General features: G+C 34.0%; 1 protein-coding gene across 1 annotated transcript in view; it reads left to right on the top strand.

The window, feature by feature from the left end:
* Positions 1-21,893, top strand: part of LOC142344323 (uncharacterized) — a 111,319-nt gene that overhangs the window by 11,937 nt on the left and 77,489 nt on the right. The window contains exons 5-14 of the mRNA XM_075395911.1: positions 3,095-3,301; positions 4,219-4,387; positions 7,394-7,471; positions 7,979-8,151; positions 13,148-13,263; positions 16,458-16,720; positions 17,472-17,742; positions 18,624-18,765; positions 20,837-20,906; positions 21,402-21,575. Of these exons, the coding sequence (XP_075252026.1) occupies positions 3,095-3,301; positions 4,219-4,387; positions 7,394-7,471; positions 7,979-8,151; positions 13,148-13,263; positions 16,458-16,720; positions 17,472-17,742; positions 18,624-18,765; positions 20,837-20,906; positions 21,402-21,575 (1,663 nt within the window). The remainder of the gene's footprint in view (positions 1-3,094; positions 3,302-4,218; positions 4,388-7,393; positions 7,472-7,978; positions 8,152-13,147; positions 13,264-16,457; positions 16,721-17,471; positions 17,743-18,623; positions 18,766-20,836; positions 20,907-21,401; positions 21,576-21,893) is intronic.

Here is a 21,893-nt window from a genome sequence, read left to right as displayed (position 1 = left end):
CTGACAATAAAATTCTCTCGAACAAATTTCCAACTTTTTTGAAACTGATGGTTTTTTGCTAAATTTATTGCAGATGCCACACTTTTGTATTCAATTGCATAACAATTGGGGTTACTTTAACTGAGTTTATCGTGGGATTTATTTCATTGCTCTTCGATAAATTATCCATCAAAAAATCACATAAAGTAAATTTTAAAGAAAGAGCATTCCGAAACTCTACTAGGAACAACTTTTCGTCTCTTAAACGCAAACTTATGAGACTAGACTGTGTTCACAGTATAGATGCTGATCTATTATCAATACAAAGATTGCAGTAGTTTGTTCACACATGGCTTTGAAGACAAACGTTTTGTTCACGCGGAAAAAGTAACATTACGATAAAAAAACATAGCCGGAAAAATTCCGGAAACGACTTTTGGGAGAAAGTTGACCTCCCTAACCGACATAAAGAACATGCTGCTCAATAATACCCTTCAATTCAAGAAACAATAACAGGAAAAAGAACAATAGAAAAGCATAGGACCTGAAAAAATTGATAAAGAATCTTATAAAAATTGTTTTTTCAAGTTGTGACTCCAAAATTACTATTGGCAAAATACCGTGTGAAACGATACGTTTTTATTCAATAAACGACTAGCAATGACAGAAAAATCAACTGCAATGTTTCTTGTAGAGAAAGTGGAGGGAAAGGAAAGGAAATTAAGGACAAAAGCAATAATTGTCAAAATTCTTGAACGAAAGTAGCCGCAAAGTGCTGAAATGCTCATTCCCGGCCATTTTTATGTAACAATTTTAACAATTTTTTCTGCTACTCAAGCTTTCATAAATCCAACACCTGGCTGAACTATATTAAACAAAATTCAAAAAAAGCCACGAACGAAAAAAAATCTGAAAAACTTTAGAAATTTGTATTAGTCAATTCAACGAAAAGTGCCCTGTCTGGCCTATAGTGAAACCTCTTAAGAGCAAAAAGCAAAAAAAAATTACCACTCATTTGAATATAATGCAACAAAATTACTGATTTAAAAAGAAAAGAATTTCCGGAAACTACTTGAGGAGCCGCCTCTGCCAAGAAATTACCCTGTCAGAAAAATGGTAGCTACCTAAGCCACTCATGCGGAAAACAAAATATATTTGTATGTATACGCTTTTGAAAACAACTTGAACAAAAAATGCAAATGTTTTTAAAGCAAATAAGACTATTGGGATGCTGGCAAGTCAATTGACTACACATAATAAGATCAGAAATCTGGGATTACCGCCAAAAAAACGTCATCGGTATTACCGACAAGAAACTGCAAAACATTATAAAAATAGTAAAAAAAATATAATTTTTGTCAAATTGCTTATAGAAAAGTGTTTTCTTCCAACTGTAATCAATTGGCACTTCATATGTATTAGGCGTCTTTGCGTCCCACAAAAAGTTAGCTCGTTTTCAGATATTGTTTTCACAACTCACTTTCTTGCGTTTCCGAAAACAGCGGTATGAGCAAAAGACACTCCCTTTTCGCTCCTCTCCATTTTTTTCAACAATCAAACCTCTCAAATTTTTTTGCGAGTATGATATCATGCTTCAGACTTCACTCCCAAAAAATGATTGAAACATTGCCAGAGGATTTTTGTAAACAACTCGTAGTAGAAAATTGACCACCCTTGCAAACTCAAAGCACTTCTTACGTAGTTTTATCAGAAACTTTGAGACAGTAACTGGAAAAATAACACCAGAAAAGGAACTCACAAAAACTGATATAGGATATTATAAAAAAGTACTTATTTTTGTACTAGGCTTAGCAAAAGGGCAAGTGAGATTGCAATACAGATATTTGGCAACAATGATACCAATTGACAGATAATCTAACTGAATTGGTTCATAAAATGGAAAGGGAAAGATGAGGACCGACAAAATCAACAAAAAATATTCTCTACAAAAAGCTTGCATGTATTTCCCGGACCCTTTTCGGGGAAAAAAGCTTCATTCATTGCCTTCCAGTTCAATCAACCAGCACTTACCATCCCTTACTACCATCCCCTACAGAGAAATAATTAACATCATTTTTAAGCTGAAATGAACAATTCACCTGCAAAAAAAAGAAATTTGTCAAAAAATTTTTTAAAGAAAAGTGCTTTTTCTGGCTTTCAAGCGCCTAACCACCCACTGTTCGGTTAAAATGTCTAACTTAATTTTCTGCTGAATCAGTCGGCCACCCTGTTGGTAGCAGAGGAATTTTGAACAACAATTAAAAATGCAAAGAACAAAAAAAATCTGAAAAATAAATTTTTGTAATTTGTTTCAGTGAAAAATGCCATGTCTAGCTTTCAAGTGTCACTTCATAGTAGAAACACCTATATATGGCTCTTAATTCAGAGTTGACCAGGAACAACTTCAGCGAGAAGCATTAAATCAGAAGAAGTAGGCAGAAAAAAATTCGAAAAATCAAAAGTCGGCTAAAATTTGCTCAATTTTACTGAATTTTCTTAAGCAACAACAACAATTCAAAATTGAAAGGTTGTCAAATCCGCCAGAAAGAACTAATTGCAACCAAAAAACTCCCAAAATGTTATAAAAATGAAGAAAAATACAAAAACTGCTATAGAAGCTTAAAACAAAGGAAAAGTTAAAAATAGCTGAAAATTGAATCTAAAAATGTAATATTTGCTTCATATGGTCAAAGATGCCCCCAAACGGACTATTTCTAAATTAAATAACTGAGATTAACACCTTTGACTGACAACACTGAACTAAAAAATGCGCTTTGAAAAAGCCGCACGTCATCAAAAAATTTCGCTCATCGAAAAATTTTTTCACGCTTACTTTTCTCGCTCTCTCTCAAAAATTGCGACATGAACAGAAAACTACTCTCTATTCTGCACACTTTTCTCTTTTCTTCAGAAATTTGACCTAAACACTTTGTTTTAGCGCATTTCGCTTCCTGTTTCAAAAACACTTCAACAAAATTTTTGATAAAAATGGCATTAGACCAATACTCCTCTTCGTTTCCTAAAAAAGGCGCTTCTCCGACACTCCTCTTCGGGGCGTAAAAGAACGGTTATGTCGTCTTCAGTTATTGTTTATAAATAGCTTCTTTATTTTTAGATCACTATCACAAAACTGGGAATTTCTCGCCCCGCGGATCCCCTTTCGACCGGTCAGCAGTACGACTTCTCTACTTATTACCTGTACTTCCACGTTAAGAATGAAGATACAGGTGACGTTTCTCTCGTGGTAGCGCTAACTGCAGGAGACGGGGAATTCTCTGTAGCGTTTGAGGGCCTCACAGATCGACCTTCGAACCCAATTCAGGTAGTTCAAAAAAACCCGGTTCCTTCAGTTCCTGTCCTTTAGTAATTATAAATGCTAGCCCCCCCCCCTCCCCCCCCCCCCAACTACAACCATCACCACCACCCAACACCCATTATTTTTATTACCTTTATACTTTTCAAGTATCGTCAAATCTTATATGTGTTATGATCATAGCTCTGAATCAGTACTGATAACTGGACTTGCCATTAGACTTGCCCAGTACTGATATTGACTTGGTGTTAAGTAAGGGGTGTTTAAAATTTGTCAATTGACATTCACATTTGTTTCAGATTTAAATATCAATTGATTTATTATTTTAAACTAATGCACGTCTATTTCACGCTAGTCCAAAAATAGGTATCGTGGATAATGGCTACCGGTATTTCAAAATTTTAATCGAAATTATTCCGCATCGGCCTTATCGTGTCAGTCCTTTAAGAACCCGAAACTTCGAAAAGCATTAGCATGATATAGATTTTTGAAGCAATTATTTTAAACGTGTGTGTCTTTGGATCTATTTTTTTTGTTTCGCCTGCCCCCCCCCCCCCCCCCCCCCCCAGTGTATAATTTGAAAGACCCCTTTTTTTCATTTACTGGGTTCATTTGGGGGTGGAAGTTTTACAGTTAATGTGGTGATTGAACTTTGCTTGTAATGTAAGCATACATAGATATTGCGCGTTATTATAACTTTAGCGCTTATCTTTCAAACGAATGGCTTTATCATACTAATTTTTCGACAATCAAGAGGAAAAATCTATCCAATTTTCCTCATGACCTAAAACTACCGCTATTAAAATGAAATATCCTCAAAAATCGAAAATTACCTTTGGGGGGGGGGGCGAACAGACTGGGGGGGAGGGGGCGAACAGGCGGGGGGGGGGGGGGTAGAAACAGAAAAGAACTCATTTGTGTTTCAGGTGTACGATGTGGACACTGTTTACGATATTGTGATGGCAAACGAGAAAAACAAGATTTTGAGGGCAATTGTTGTTCCGATTCCGTCTGCTGCTTTTACGGGCCCCTATTTCTGTACCGAAAGGTCGACACTACCCTTACTGTACTTCAGTCAGGTGTACGGCTGTATAGGTTAGTCAGACCTCTAAATTGTATTTTTGTGCTCACTTAAGTTATGTACTGAATCTTTAATTTGATAAATTGGGAGACATTATTCTCATTTATTTATGTTTAAATTTTAAAAAAAATGCTCCCAACCTAAATTTTGCTATTTTCTTTATTTCAGTCGGTTTTTTATGGGTTCTAATTAACCCGATGTTTAGTTATGCTTAATCATCATTAATTGCTCGAACGATATTGTCAGACCTCTAAATTGTATTTCTGTGCTAAATTAATTTTCGTGCCAAATCTTAGATTTGATAAGTTAATAAACATTTTTTTTCTTCTTGATTGCTTAATTTTTAAAAATTTTTTGAACCTAGTTTTTTCATATATTTCAGTCAATCTGTTAATGGGTTCCAATTAACCCAACGTCCAGTTATTCTTTATCAACATTAATTGCTCAAGCGAAGTTTGTAGCAATTACATTAATCCTGTGGTCTTTTTATGCGAGTTTTCGCTTGACCGATTTTTTGGCTGACCCATTTGACTTTTGACTCTCAAAAACGGGATAAACAGGCAACGCTCGGAGGGAATTGAGTAGCTGAGCAGCTCTCTTAGAGCCTTCCGCCTTACTAGTCTCTGAGAATGCGATTCACCGAAACTGTGTTATGGAGACAATTTAGTGGTATGATGGATGGTTCCTTAAAAGTTTGACCCCCCTCCTCTGTCACCACCCCCCATCGTTTTGGAATCGTTTTTAATTCTCTCAATCTTTTTTATCTCTTCTTAGAGCGCGTAATTGCAAGTTAAGGATGCAAAAACAATTGCAAACCCGGCGGTGAGTGGCAAGGAAATCGGTGCTGAACCAGTATAGAGAACACCGATTTTTTCTGGATTTATGGTGCCCTGCTTATTGCCCAGTTCACACTGGATAGTCTCGTTTTTGCGTTATCTGAGGTTTTGCCTAACATGCGATTGGAGCGTCCGCTTGAGTACTTAAAACTTTTAACTTGCGTGGCAAGTCGTAACCACTCGGCTAAAGGGTCTCTGTGATGATTATCTACAAGCTAGCTTTAGTATAAAGAGCTTGTATACTACTATAGTTTTTACAAGTTTTAAGCAAAGAAAATATAGCATTATTTTGCTCAGACTTAACTTCAAATCTGAACATTTTTTCTGACTATACAGGATAAATTTAGCCTAGGCGAACTGTATGACCTCCATATAATCATAATGAAGAATAACAGTGCATCAGGACACTTAAAATATTCTTGAAATGCAATGTTTCACTACTGAAAAAAAAAGATTTTAATCGTGAAATCTGCTGGTTCTGCGGTAAATTTTTCTGGGGCACAAGAGTTGAAAACAATCTAACAGAACAAGTGCAAATTTTTCTCAGAAGTTTTATTCTCGCCTCGAGTTGTCATAGCGGACTAAAGTTTTAACGTTGATTTATTTGTTAATACAAAGGCTGGTTCGTTTTTTCTACATCTAGATATTTTTTTCTTTGATCGAGTAATCGAGATTAGAAAACAGGCAAAATCCTATTCATTTTTATTTTAGAATATTATAAGAATATATTATTATTTTAGAACGGCTTTTGAATTTTTAAATTGATAAATTTTGTTGGCGTGTCGAGTACAAGTAAATTCATCACTTCAAAAATTTAAACGCCATTTGAGCACTTTGCCCTATTTCAGTGTAAAATGACACTTTTCACCTTTTTTTTCATTTCCTAGCTGTTTTTCTTGTCGTTCTCCAATAATAATAAATATAATCTTGTTTTGATTTTGGATGATTAATTAACTGAAACAGCTGTTTGCTCAATTTGTTTCGTCCTTGGCAAACAGCATGTAAAATTCGAATGTTTCTGAAATTGAAGTGGACGTTCATTGAACATCTTTAGTCTCGCTTATTTTTCTTTTCAAATATTATTCTCAAAGAGCGTTAAGACAACAGAATAACTGATCCGTATTGCAGGTGACAAATTCTTTGTAATTGGGGTTAGCCTTAGAAAAAAATGTTACCTCAAACGGTGCAAAATAGGCTCATCGAAACGGAAGTTTTTTTAGTAATATTTCACGGCTTTCTTGGAAAGCAAAATTTCATTCGATTCATTTTTCTTCAAAGAGGGTTTAAGTAGCTGATTTTCTGTTTTGTTTAGCTGGAGATATTGATGTTTAGATGTTACAATTGATGATAACAATTTAGTTCTTTCTCAGTTGAATTCTAATCGTCCAATATAATTGCCAGGGTATCGAAGTTTTTTAAGCGATTATTTTCCTATTTACGCTATTCACATCAATTTCTTTATCGCATGTCTTTCACTGAAAATTGTTTAAAAACTTTAGAGAAAAATCTGAAACGTTTAGATGACATATTAAAGTCTTTTTTATGTCGTAGCTTTGAAATATTCTAATTCCAACAATTTTCCTTTTTTGAAGGCCAATTTTTCACGAAAAAAATTTGTTGTGATATTGTCAAAAAATTATAGTTATGAGTTACTTGGTTATTTCGTGATCTTTCGAGAGATTTCTCCAGCAAAACAATTTAAGTTTAAGAAGTTCGTCAAAATGATATTCGTTGTGATCTCAGTCGTCAGTCAACAAATTCGAATTTGGAATTAATTACTTTAATTTTTTTGGTTGGAAAAATTTTAATGATTTCTACTTTTTCAACATGATGTGTCCCATTAAAGAGCATTTTAGGAGCGTTCAAAAGTCCTTTTTGGGAAAAAAATAACATCCCTTTAAAATACTTAAAATGTTGTATTGATATGATGTCATGTTTTATTATTGATTGGATTTACCTTTGATGTGTTCTTTGTTTCGAGTAGATTTGATCTTGGTTTGGTTTGGTTATAATTTGATTTCCTTGTTTCAAAAGTTAATCTGATCTTCACTGGCTCGACGTTAAACCGCTGATTTTAATTTTCATCAAACTCGTATTTATCTAAAATTTGTTTATAGATAAAAAATTTTTTCATTTATTCGAAATTTGTATGTTTAGCGCTTAAATTCTGTTGTTTTTTCTCAGGATCGCAGCCATCGCCTTCAGCGAGCAAATCTGCGTCAGCATCAGCTTCTGAATCGGCCTACACTAGCACTTACCAGTGTAAGTTAATTCTGTAATAGATAAAGGGACTGAATTTGTTTTAAAAAATAAATTTTTTAGTAATATGTGTGTAAGGATGAGCTCTTACTTAATCATAGCTTCAGGTTGACCATAGCCTGAACAATGCTGGCTGCAATGATGGTATCACGTGAAAGTTTCAGACGCAAAAAGAGTGGCCATAGTCACCAAAAAAAAAGAGCAATGCTGCTCATAAAAAGAACAGTCTGAAATATTGGGAATATTAAGAAAAAGGGCAGCTGAGAACAGTCCGCAGTAGCCTCATGCGGTTCCGCTGCGATTACGCAGGAACCAAAATTATTATTATATGAGTGACATCATCTGTTCTACTTCAGAAAATGAGAAAATGACGTTGAACGTGGCATAAAATATGAACATTATACCATCTGACATCAAATTTTTTGTCTTTTTCAGAATTCAAATTTGATATGCAATTGTTTTGATGACATGTTTTGAGTCCTATTTCGATGACAATTTTTTTTGTTTTAGCCAAGTTTTGCAGTGACCCAGACTCTGTTACGCCCGAATCTGGCCAAATTATTTCTGGAGACGGTAGCTCGCCATTGGACTTGCCAGTGAATGAATCATTTGTGAACAAGTCCGCGATAGATCCCTCGACTGCCGATATTTCGTCTCTGCCACCTCTTCCCAACGTCCAAGAGGTTCTTATCATATAGCAGCAAATATATCCTTCCATTTTAGGCTGTTCGCTCATTTGAGTTTCTAAACTAAAATCTTTCACTCTTGCTTTACCAGTGATACGGAAATTGATCAAAGTTTGAAAAATTTTTATCAAGTTAAATCAAAATTCAACGATTCCAATAGCTATTATATGCGAGAACCATAAGACCTCCAATATTTCTTTACACTGCAGTCAGTCAAAACTGTATAAATAGATGTTATTTTAACAATTTTTTGAATCTTGTTTTATATTTATTGTTCCGACCCACTTTAGTGGGCGACGAGCTATATGTTCAATTGGTTTTTTGTTCAGTCAGTTTTCGCCTACGGACCGATATATTGATTCTAAATAGCTGTGAGTGGTATCATTAAAAAGCTTTTCAAACATAGAATTCCAAATTAAAAAGTTTTCGAATTTGGATTTTACGTTTAAAGATTATACATCCCAATTACAAGCAAATTAGTTGAATAAAGAAGATCAATCAGTTGACGGTCTGATTCAAGTTCAAATGAGGCCAACCAAATAATCTTTGTGTTTTCTGAGTAAAGCTCAAAATCAAAATATTATTTATTTTTGGTGAGTTCTTGAGTATTGCCAGCATTGATGTTCATTCTGTAATCTTATGATTGAGTCTATTTAATCAAATATCTACTTCAGTACCAATTGAGATATTAAATAAACTATCTTAGGCTTGCAGTAGGTACGTAATCGTTTTTCGCTAAATATCTCGATTTGTATCCAAAATTCATCATTTATGATATATTCGCTTGTTCGTCAAATCAAATAATACGGTAACATTTCTTGCATTAATAGCATTACCATTTTTGAGCTTGATGTTGAACTTGACAAATCAAGAGTTATCGGGTTTGTTTTTGAGCCCTTTTTTTCAAAATATTTTTTTTGATTTTGCTTTTTTGTTAATTATATTTCAAAATGATTTCAATTCAAAGCACAGTCATTGACAAGTCAAATTTACGTGCAAAAGAAGGCCAGTGACCCTAAGGAATAGTTTTTGAGAAAAGCTGATGATCTTTTGGCTTCAACACTGTTTGCCTAAAATGGTTTTGGGTGTATGTTTTTGTTTTGCAGTCTTTTAACTTAGTCTCGTAAATGACATGTCCAATTGGATGTGTAGGTAGTAGCAATGTATTATTTTTTACTATTGCTAACTTGGAATTTTATGGTTCTTATGACTTATAGTATTAAATTTTTGTTATAAAAAAATTTTCAGAGTTACCACTTTTAATCTTATTTCTGCCACCTTTTAGCAGGCCTCAGTGGCTTTTTGTCATTATTGTTTTATAATATAAATAACGATTTCTGGCGTTGATACTGCGAGGTTTCCAATATTTGAGGTTTTTTTTGCGGTCTTTTCCGATTATTACATTATTGGCTCATTAATGACAAGTCACATATCACATTAATGGTGTTGGCCTAATTTTGCTCTAATTGACCGGGCTTCATAGTTATAAATGAAGCCATTCACTGATTTGAATTGATAGCTTGAAATAATTAATTCGAAAAAAATGGTTAGTTACTTTTTAAATTTCATTAAGAGGAATACATTAAGAGGAAATTGAGTTTTGGCAGTGTGTATTGCTTGTTTTTTAAATTTGATTTTTCATTTGATTTTTTGTTTTTCTTGTCTTTTACTCTTCTTGATGGCAGGAATTTTTAGCCCTCTAGTGAATTCTTTTTTAATTTTTTAATGGTTTGAGCTGAAAGTGATTTTTTGAATGGATACACCAATTAATTTCAAACAATGTATGAATTTTTGAAAGTTTTCCATCTCTTTTGCTTTTAGTAGACAAATAAGTCAAAAATGGGGTTGAGCAGGGTTGGAATGTTATGTGCAGACACATATTACTGAGCCTACTTGCTAAATTCATAGAACTTATTCTTCAATTCTTTTTATTCATCATAAAATCTGTTTGATCTAATTATTGTCTTCAGTCGCCTTCTAATCTAGAATAAAGTGATTAATTATTTTTTATTAATTGATCTCGAACAAGTTTGAGGCAATTTTTGTAGTTGTGGGTGTGTCTTTTTAATGAAAAAAAACTGCTTGGCCAATTTTGAGTTTCAAAGTAATCTTTATCATGTTTCATTTTTGTTCCCGTGTCCGGACAAAACAACCCAGGTAAAACAGTCCCAAAACGCAAATCATTCCCATACAATAGAGTCCCGGACAAAATTGTCCGATAATAGCAGGGAAAGCAGTCCCCAATAAAATGTCACGATTAAATATCAAATCGATTGTAAGTATGTTTCACAAGCAATTAACAAGCATAATCGAGAAGTTCAACTTGTTACGAAATTGCTTTTTATATGAATAAAGATTAATTAAAAACATTGTTCGAAATCTATAGTTTGACAAAAACTGTGCTGTATTCAATTCATTGTTTGTTTAATTGATTGTTTGCTTTTACATCTTAACAATAGGAATATCGGATTTATGAAATTTTCTGTAGTAATGAAGTAAAAACACACCGATTGATTACGCCTGGTAGTATTATTTTTTGTAAACTTCATTTCAAAATTGTGCTTTTATAATAATACTTTCTTGCTGGTATGTGCAGAAGTTTGGTATAGTTTAAATTTAGGTGCTTGGAAGAAATGAAAGCTTTATTTTTTTTGGTGGCTCCCATTCGACCAAACGTTTTTTATCTTGTCCTAATTGAGTGTACAATTAAGCCCAAAACGTGGTTGAGCGGGGTCAGAACATTATGTGCAAAGGCACACTACTGAGCCTGCTCGTTAATTTTATATAATTGTTTGACAAGCAAAAAATAATGCAACAACAAAAACATTAATGTGGGCAAAAACTCAAATTATTATAACGCGAAAACTATAATATTTTCATACGAATGGCAAAATATTATGGGATAAAAACTAATAAACACAAATTACTAAGCAAAACATATCAATTCATCCGTCACTAGAAAACGTCAAATCCGTCAATAGCTAACACGTCAACACAAGAAGATAGAAGCAAAGTTCAAAAATTCATTGAAATTTTAATGCAAATAAAGTCAAAAATCATCAAAGCCTTTCGCTTATGACTTCAAAAAAAAACGGGATACGTTAACTTATAGCTCTATAGGAATTCGAGGCTCCATTAATTAGTGACACTAAACTATATGAGTACGAAACAAATATCAATGCAAACTAAACTCAAAAGTTCAGGAACGATTTACGAATACATAGTGTTGAAATCATATTCTATTAACTTATATGAATAAATATGTTCAAGTGAGTCTCCATTAAAATTGGAAAATTTGAGATTTTCTATGATCAAAGTCATAAAAAATAGTTAAAATAACTTATGTTTGTTCCCCTAGAAGTAGATTAGACTTTAATTAACGAACAAAGTTAAGTTAGAGGAAGCAAAAGCGGCACAGATCAAAAATACAGTAATGCTCTTACTATTTAGGTTCCTTTAGTTTTTAAAATACAGTTCATATGTTCCTTTATACCTTCATATTGTTCAAACTGATCTGCCATGCATTATAATATATCATAGGGCTAAGAACAATTGAATACAGTAAAAAAAATTTGAAAAAACAATTCTGCTAGCAAATGGTTTTGAAACCAAAAAAACTATAATCAATTCATTGCTGACATTATATATGTGCAATTACTCCTCCGTCAAGCTGCATTACGACACTTCATAAATCAGTTCTTTTCACAGGACACAGAGGGAAAAATATGGGATGGGGATTAAGGCGACTATACAAAAAGTAACATTTTTTACGCAAAATTGTAGCATCAGCCATGAAACCAGAAGATGAAACATTAAGCAGATTCTTTTATGCATCGCTAGAAAGAAGTTGGGAACTATATTGGATGAGATTATTTTTAAAAGTTGACTATAAGAAGGAGAAAGGGTGGCAAATATCAAATATACACTCATGATACTTTCACAATCATTATAACTACTAGCAAACAAATGAAGGCATTAAAAAGGTATTAACTTATACCGCATATGTAGTGAATGGGACTTTTCATTAATCATAAGTCAGGAGGCTACACAGAGAACACCAAATGCAGGCGAAAACAGGAGATAAAAAATGCTAGAAAAGAGTGTCGAACCCATAAAATCATAAGCGATTAACTGAAAACTTAGTATATGCTCAATTGACCCTCCATTGAAATTCAATGTGACTTATAATTTTTTTGTTTATGAACTGAATGTAATAGGTAGGTTTACTTGTAGTTCTTTTTAGGAAACCAGTTGCATCGCTGATCGATGAGAATAAGTTACAAGATTAAAAAAGAACAACAAATGGAGCCAAAACTCAAGAACTCATTAATGATTTGCAAAACGGAGCCATAAAAACAATGAGTAAAATTTCAACCTCGTTAACTGCTCGAAAAAATGAAATTAAAAAAGATCTTTTTCATTATATATTCTCTGCTTGACGGCATTTTGTAAAACAATCTCATTAACTACATTTTCCAACTTCTTCCTAGCGATGCATAAAAGAATCTGCTTAATGTTGTTTCATCTGCTTAATACCAGTCAAAACTCTCTGCGATGATTATATCGATCGGCCAAAATTGAGTGAACAAAAAACCAGTGAACATATAGTTCTTCCTTCACTAAGGTGGAGGTGGGAACAGTGATCAAATTTGGCGATAGTTGTATCACAAATAGTCGGACCAAATGGTTGAAATCTCGATTATTCGAAATTTTGAATCTCGATAACTCCGCAAAACAGCTAGCTCTAAAGTCTCTTTTTGAAAAACCTCTAGTTGAAATATGCTGCATCCGACGAAATTTATATTGATTTATTTTGTAGCTTTCTACATCACATACACAGGTCGGCAATGCCAAAATTAATTTTTGAAGCAAGCATCCAGATGAACATATAGCTCCGCCCCAACTACAGTGAGTCGGAAAAGCAACTTATAAAATTGATTCTCTATTTTGACGCTCATTCAGTAGTTTTTTGTAATATTTTATTGTGTTTCAGCTCAACATTTCGATACAGCTGTCCGATATTATCAGCTTCGACAGTGTCGATATAACTCTGTTCAGTTTTCCGAATGGTGGCAAAGCTTATACTGTGGAAGTGCAGATCTTTGCGATGTAAGTTTTGATAGTTTTTTGTCCATCGTATTCGAGGTAAATATACAACATCGATGAGCTGTCTCAAAAGTTATTAAACTCGTTAAAAAATTCAATGTGCCCCGTATCCAATTGTTTGTTGTTCCTTTTCATCTGAGTGACCAAAATTTTGATAACCAAGCTGAGTTGAGCTTATAGTTTTTGTCAAAAGCTCAAAAATTTCAGCGCATATGCTGACATTTTTTGTGCGTCATAATCACGATTTACTTAAATAGTATTCTTCGAATGTCTTTATCGAACTGCTGGGCAATTTTGGGGGAGCTTGTCAATGTCTACAGTCTTTGAATGAGAACCAATTGAAAAAATTCTTTTTATAGCTGCGAAGCTGTAAGCTGAGCGCAGCTGTATTGCGGTGCTCGTCGTTTTTATTACAGTTCAATGAACTTGAATTATACTGGGGCGCTGTCTTTTTTACGACCCGAAGAAGCGTTATGATTTTATGTTTTTTTATAAGTGAGTGAGTAAAAAAACCGGAAGTTCAGGGAGTGAATTAAGTTTGAAAAAGTGATCAAATTCAGTGATCAAATTCGACGAGCGGAGAAAAGGGAGAGTGGTGATTTTGTTCACACTTTCTTTTCAAAAAAAAACGAGAAATCTAGGTGAGAAATTTTTTTGCAAAGCGAGTGAATTTAGGTTTGTAATGTTGTCTAACAGGTTATTGCAAAAGAAAGCAATAATATTCAGCTTGTTTTGACATCTCTTAGTAACTTTTTAATTAACGGGAATTAAACGCTAGTTTAATCAACTTTGCGAATTTCTTTGCGATTTTTGGCCGATTGTATCGTTTTGTTGAATTCATTGGTAAATGAATTGAGGCCCCATGCCTGTAGTCTCTAAAGTTTTGTTGATGTTTTGTGATTATATTGCTAGTTGATGTTGCATGAAATAACGTTTTCCGGTTGCATGTGTACTTGTACCATATGAAAAATATATCGAATTTTCTTAACTTTTCATGTTCATTTTTTGGCAAATTTTCTGTTGTTTGACTTCAAATTGTTATTTTCTCTGCAATGATGCTTTCTGCAGGGAGGCGTTAGCTATTTGAAAAGCCAGTTTTTGAGCGGATAAGACTTCGAGTCGTTTCCGGAGTTTTTCCGTTTCTGTTTTTTTTAATGGTCTGTTCACCTATTTTCATGATTTTTGAAGTCAAATTGGAGCAGTGGGCTTAGTCACGGTGAAACAGTTGCGGAATGAATTATAACAAGCTCTATTTTTTGGCCGAATAATTTTACGTTTTTTTTTGAGCGGCTTCGATAACTTTTTCAACTTATATCTGCATCTCTTTTTACCTCTATTATACGGCGCACACGTCTATTTTTTGCAGCTTTTCCGGCAATCTGCTGGCTATGTTTGTAAATTATGGAAAGATGTAATGCATTTTTCGGCAGCAACTCCAAGAGTGGAATGTGCTCGAAAGATCTGGGTAGTAGTGTTATCTGCCGATATATTACCCGTTCCATAAAAAGGCTCCGGTATTATCATATTTTGTAGTAACTAGAAGATCAAAACTTTTTTCTTCGGTTTTAAAATTTTGGTGATTTTTAGCCCCGTTTGAAGTTGAACATTACCCGAAAATATGGTAAGAATTGCGTTGATAAGTGGCAAAAAATATTCATTAAAAAACCCCCGGAAATTTGTTGCGGCGAATTGTTGCTACTATGCAGATGAACTTAGCGGAGATTTGTGGCAAAATTGATAATTCTTGTAGCGTTAAATTTTTTCATTTCTTTCAAAATATTTTCAAAAAATATATACTGTTTCTCTTCACTTATATTCTTTTTACTTTGCCTGTAAGTAAACAAATCTAATTGAACAAAAGTGAAAATAGTTGGCTAAATAACAATTCCTGAAAAACACTAAATCATCAAATTTATATATTTCAGTTTATGTATTTTGAGTTATCTGTGTGCTTTTTGCTAAATGGGATTGTTTAGAGGCGTATTAACATAAAACAATTTATATCATATTGGTTTTGAGAGTCGTGTTCAGAATTATTTATTTTTAAATTTGAGTATTTAAGTTTCGCTGTCGCTTCGAAGATTTTAGGTCCTGTGTGAATTTTGTTTAGCTTTTAAGCTTTAACAACAGCTCTATGTTTAGCCAATAAATGGTTATAACTAAAATTTGTTGCTTATAGTGAATTTTTAATTTCAGTTATAAAAATCACTAAATTTTCAATATTTTTGTTACTGTTAGGATAATTAGAGACAGACTACATAAAAGGCATTCGCGTTTACGGGCTACGTGTTATAAATAAGATTTCATGTTATGAGCGTTTTCATTTTTTTTGTTTTTTTCATGGACACAAGCAACAGCCAAGAAAGTTAGCAAAAATTCTGATAATTTTTGTCTTGTTGATGCTGTACGAAATAAAAAAGTTCTACGAGTTGTCGTTTGGATCCTCTTTTGTAAAATAATGTTTTTTTTTCAAATTATCATTACGATGCAGAGGTATACCCAAACTTGTAACCTACTTTTCGTTCCGAATGTTCTTTTACAAAGTATTAAAACCACTTTTGCATGCTCAAAATGCGCGCTTTTAATTAGGCTCAATTGCGGATTTAGAGAAACTTTGAATGCGAATAATAGATACCTAAATTGAGCGGAAACGTACTACAAGATTTGTTACCTACTTTTCGCACCGAATGTTCTTTCATTTCGCAAAATTGGCGGAACCCATTTTGCGAAAAGTAAGATACAAAGGATGTCATCTAATTTCGTTCATTGTATGTAACTAAGTTTCGAGTCAATTTTACTAAGGCGGAAATTTTGGGGTATACCTCTGCATCGTAATGATTTGTCTTTTTAATCAGAACAATAAAAGACACGATTATAAAAAATTTATTGTCTGTTTCTATGAGATATAGTATCTCGTCGATTTTTTTGTTCTCAAAATAAAATTGTTTGCTGTTGAGCAGTTTGTTTTGGTTGAGGGAGGGTATAACTGAAATAGGGCAAATTTTTTGCCGATAAAATAGAACGATACAAATTTGTCTTTATTCATGTAAGAAAGTTGTAATCCACGAAAATATCTGTTGTTTTAAAGATTATTTTATAATCTTCGTGTGAGACTATTTCTTTTTTTCATTGGTTGCTTAGCCCTTTTGTATGCTGTTTTTTGTTTGTTATTGTTATGTTGTTTTGTTTTTATTTAGAATTGAGGATGGTGACACACCTACCGTAGAACCTGTTAGTGGACTAGAAGCCATCTTAGATTCAACAGTAACTCCAACAACCGCTACCAGCATTATTGTGAGCCCAATGATGAAAACACTACCTGACGGCCGTTCTGTTCAGCAGTTTGCCATCAAGACTCCATCTTTCCCATCAGCTTCGGAAGTTATTGTCAATATCAGAGCTTTACTTGGCAACTTTGAAGACAACAAACTTCTGCTGGATGTCACGGGTTGTGGAATCAGTTAGTGGCTGGCGTCTGGCCCTAAAAATTGGGTTTTTCCCCTGTTATAACCCGTTTTTTGGGATTGCAGCCAAAAATTTGAAAATTTGGAATTGCATTGATTATTATATAATGGGTTTTTTTCGTAGAGTTTCTATAATGGAGAAAATACTAAATTTTAGGAGTTGCTGTGAAAAATAAATTTTCAAGCCCATTTTTACCCATTTTTACAAAGATTATAGTTCGATGTTTGCCAGAAGTTAATTTAATTTATCCAATGCTACCTCAAGTTTGATTAGTTAGCTTATTTAGCTGAAATACTCACAATTTTTCAGAGGATATTTTTTCACATGGTGTTGTTAATTAGGTTTCTCGATTCTCATTTTTTGTAGGTCGAATTTAGTACATGCTGTCAAAATTTCCCCGATTTTCCCAAACTTTGTTTATTATAAACACTTCCACGTCCTCAATACTTAGGAAAATTTTCCATTTTCCATGATTCTACGAATCTGTTTTAAAAACGTATGAACTTACTGTCAATTAACGTACTTTCTATTCAAAAAATTATTTGTCATAAACTTGCTGTTTGTTAAGACAATTCTTCTTTCACTCAGAAGTGACTTAAGATTATTTTTTAAAAAAATTGATCCAAATAAAAATGTGATTATTCAGCAAAATGAACACTTTTATTGGGCACTACCTGTTTCCGATTTTTTTAAAGCGTTAGAATCAGCGCTAACGGGAAGCATGCTTAATTTTTTTTCCTTTTCAGAGATATGTCTTGATTCTGGAAGAATGGCAACAGTGGACTCCACAGGCAACGTTGCCACAGCTTACCCATTCGCGGACGCAACAGACCCAGGACCCATCTACTTCGTGAACACAGAGAACACCGTCACCGTGCCAGACTCTGTCGGCTACTCCACCACGGTGGCAGCCTCAGTTGGCAAGTTCTGCTCTGGAGAGACGGATGAGATCCTGATCAGTTTGTCCAAGGACATTGATGCAGAATTCGACGCCTCCGATATTCTTGTGCACCGAAGGTTGGTTCCAATTAAATCACATCTGAGCGAAAACTTAACTTTTTTCGCTTTAAAAAATGGATCAATTTTTGTTTGAATAAAGTTAAAACAACGTAAATATATCTCATCAAATAATCTGATTTTTTAATCCTTTTTTTAGAAAACCGATTCAATTTTTTACCACTAAATTTCGAACAACAGCAAGCATATCTGAGCAATTAGCCTGATTGATTTCTCATTCTGTTTTCTTAAAAAAAAACAATTCTATTTGTGTTTAATGATGATATTTAAAGCAATTAGTGTTTTCTTCTCTTTTTTCAAAATTATCATGGATTAGTTTTTGTATTCGTTTTTTTTAATCTAAAGCACTAACTAGTTAACTAACTAAAAAAAACTGTAACAGCAGATGTAATAATATGGCATCGAGCCTGACCATTCACCAGATTCTGTTAATTAATTGAATCTGTATTAAGCAAAAAAAACTAGTATGGTTACTCATACTAACACAAAAAATATTGGTTAACCGGTACTAGCAAGTTATCAAATAAAGAGGAGCGTGTAAATAATACGAAAAGTTAATTGATTAATTAAAGCAGACCCGATGTGGTCTCCTTTTACAGCCTTAAAGTATAAAGAGCTAGGGCTACTTATTTCTGCGCGCGAAGAAGGCTTACCTATATTTCTCAGACTAACCGCGGCTCTGTAAAACACTGAAGATAAACTTCTATTATAATGGCGTATAAAAGAGGTAACAACGGAGTCAGAGGTATACACATCGTGCAACTACTCTATTAGACTGAATATAGTTAGTGGAGTTCTCTCTATATAAAAGAGAATAGTGTCTTCTCAGTCTCTGATTGGATGGAGTTTTTCTACTGCTACATAATCTGTTTGGGTTTCAGTATGTACATGACCCAAATCCCTGACGAGGACCTGGCAGGTTGCACGTTCACAGTTGTGATTGATGACGGGGCTGACCAGTTCTGTATTGCGACACCCTCCTATCCCTCGCCATACGCCAATGCTCCATCCCCTGACTGCAAGGTACTAACTTACCACTCAACACGTGTATATTGGACTAAGTGGGTCTTTCCCACCATTGTAGCCCCCGTACGAAATTGTAGCTTCAATTATTAATTGCTCTTGAACGTAGTTCATAGCAATTATTGTAAACGTGTGTGTCTTTTTTATGCAAATTCAAGAGCAATTCAAGAGCAATTCTTCCGACGTTTAGTCGGTTATGTTTGTATATTTGTGGTATCTGGGGAGGGAAGATTATCCGCTCTATGACCCCTAAGTTTTTTTGGGGGGGGGGGGTGAAATGGGAAGATTTTCTTTAATTTATGCTGAGTTACAGAATACGGTGTCCCGCTTTTTAACCCCTATTTATTTAACCTCCTATCATTTCACACTGATTATACTCTTTTATAAAATTAAGACTATTACATTTGTAAAATAATCACTTGGTCATGTCTCGTGGGCCATGGTCATGTCTCTGTGGCCCGTGGGACTTGATATGAAACTATCGCAACCGAACATGGGATTAAGTTATCCGCTTAATTATGATAAAAAAATGCCTTTAATGTCGACTGCTAATTGGCGAGATGAAATGATAGAGGGGTAAAATGATAAAAGATCTAGAGGATAGAGTGGCTAAATGATTTGGGGTTAAGATATGCGGGGTTAAATGAATCGGCGAGAAAAGAAGTAGAGCCAAAAAATACTATTTCTAGTAAATGTTAAAATCGATTTATGATATTAGAAAGGGAAAGGATATGCCCAATTAGCCAGAAATAGCTGTAGACAAAGAAAATTGTTTACGCGTCCTGAAACCATTTTATTGATTGTTTGCGTTGAAACTTATTCCGTGTCAAGATTTGCATTTTTTCAAAAGTTTTCAAAGTAACTTTGAAGGCTTTTACGTGGAGCTTTACATGTAAGCACCACAGATGAATAGGTTTTTCAATTACTTGTGAATTTTGCTGCCATATGTCGTTGCTTGATTATTATGCATGTCAGAAACAGAATTTCTAATTTACCCGATATGCAAAAACTAATGTTAATTTATCAATTATTAAACGAAATTGATTGTATCTTATCAAAATTGTTTTAAAGAAACATCAATGCTGTGTTTTAAAGGATTAAATGGTGAACAGACAAAACAGTCCCAGACAAAAGAGTCCCAAGAAAGCAGACCAAACAGTCCCCGACAATATAGTCCAGACTAAACATAGAGTTTAACATATACACACCAATTAACAAAGAAACTACTCACGTTATTAATGTAAAAGTACTTCATTGAACAAATATTAAGCTGATTACAACTTAGTTTTTTAGCCAAATTATGTATTTTGAAACAAGTTTTTGGTATAATTCTCGTTCATATCAATTAAAAACAAAACAATCAGAAAATTAGCTCATTGATTATGTTTGTTAATGGTTTGCAGAACATTTTTACAATTGCTTCGATATTTATTCGGTACTTTTTTGTCTGGGACTGTTTTGTCCGGACACGGGATTAATTATTACAGGATCGAAACACTCCAAAGTTTTGGAAAAGAAAAAAGTTATTATAGGGAGAAATTTTTGAAAATTTAAAGCTGATTGTTTTCGTTATAAATGAGAAATTTTAAACTATCTGTTCGACAATTGATTCAATTTTTCGAGAGCTCTACTCTGATACAACTATTGTATCTCTCTTCAAAAGATATCGGTCGCCATTATTTGCCTCAACAAAAGCAGTCGTGCTTGATTTAAGTCATTACCCGCAATTCACGGAGGGTTGGAACAAAAATTCTTTCGTTAAACACACTGTTTTTGTCACTGCTTTCTGTAACCGTTGTCGTTAAAATAACTATGATCATAAGAAAAAAAAACAGTGTAGATATCTTATCTTCATCACTCAGTGTTGATTTCCACTGGGACCAAACTCCGGGCAAGTACTTCTCCTGGCAAATTCTTCAAGTTCTTCCGGCCAAGTGTTAATCTCTTGCTCTGTTAACATTTTTTATCATTTTTTCAAATCATGAAGTCCAGTTATTATAACTGTTCATATACCGAACAAAGTGTATCGGCAATGTGTGTTTTTTCCATGGGCAATGTGTCTTTGCTTTAGGAGTACAATTGGCCCGATTCCGTGGAGCTCACGACGTTGATCAGCCTCCCATACTTGGACCCTGATTCAGGTGAAGTATTTGTTCTAAGAACTTTGCGATGTCAGTCAAACGTTTCTGGCTTTTGTTTCTGGCTTTTATTTGTGAAAATTTTACTGGCTTTTGTGTTCTTAGATGACTATTTGGCACCTGGATCGATTAGCTAACATTTTATTTTGAATATTTCCTAAAACGCGCATTTTTTGTGTAATATGAATTGATTTTAAGTTAAAGGCAGTAAATACTGCAAAAATAATTCCAAGCCAATTTCACAGCAAGTCGCATAAAAACGCTCCTATTTCTGTGTATTTACTTCTGAAAAAAGGGAACATTTTTTGCACTAAAAATTTGTCATGATCGCGTTGCACTTTAATTTTAAAATTACTTTTCCACCATGGTGCACATTATCAGTAAAAAAGCGCACTATAATTTGCTCTTTTTAAAAACAAAACAATACAAAATTTCTGCTCAATTGTGACATGACATAGTTTAAACTTTTATTGTGATTTCTGATTGTTTGTTTTTCAGATCCCCTCTTTGACAGAATCTACAACGAGTCTAAATTGGTCAAGCTTGTGGCCTCTGATAATTGCGACAGTGTCAGTCCCAAGTTCTGCTTCGAACCCAAACTCACAGTGCACCAGTGTATCTACATCGAAGAAGAAGAGTTCCCCTCAACCACCACACTTTCCCCCTCCGAGTGTAAGTCCCGCACACCCTAGTGACATTGCATATCCGCGCTGAATAATTAAAAAAAAAGCAGAGTGCGGTTTGATTAGAGTTGGAAATTCTAGCCGAATGGGTTTTTAGCATAATAAGAAAAAAATGAAAATTATAACCGAATGCTAAATTTTGATTGGTCGACAAATACAAATCTGATTGGCCAAAAAATCTTATTTTAATGCTTAACACATATGACAATTATGAGAAACGACCGATACAGTTTGTTGTTCGGTGGACCATTATCTTTGGTGCGCGGTGGGGCGGCGCTTGATTCGGCCTTTCCGATGCCACACATCC

The sequence above is a fragment of the Convolutriloba macropyga genome, chromosome 8 (genome assembly GCF_964194025.1).
Source record: "Convolutriloba macropyga chromosome 8, txConMacr16.3, whole genome shotgun sequence".
NCBI classification, from domain to species: domain Eukaryota; kingdom Metazoa; phylum Xenacoelomorpha; order Acoela; family Convolutidae; genus Convolutriloba; species Convolutriloba macropyga.
Note: the sequence above shows the minus strand (reverse complement) of the source record. Positions and strands in the feature narration are given on the sequence as shown.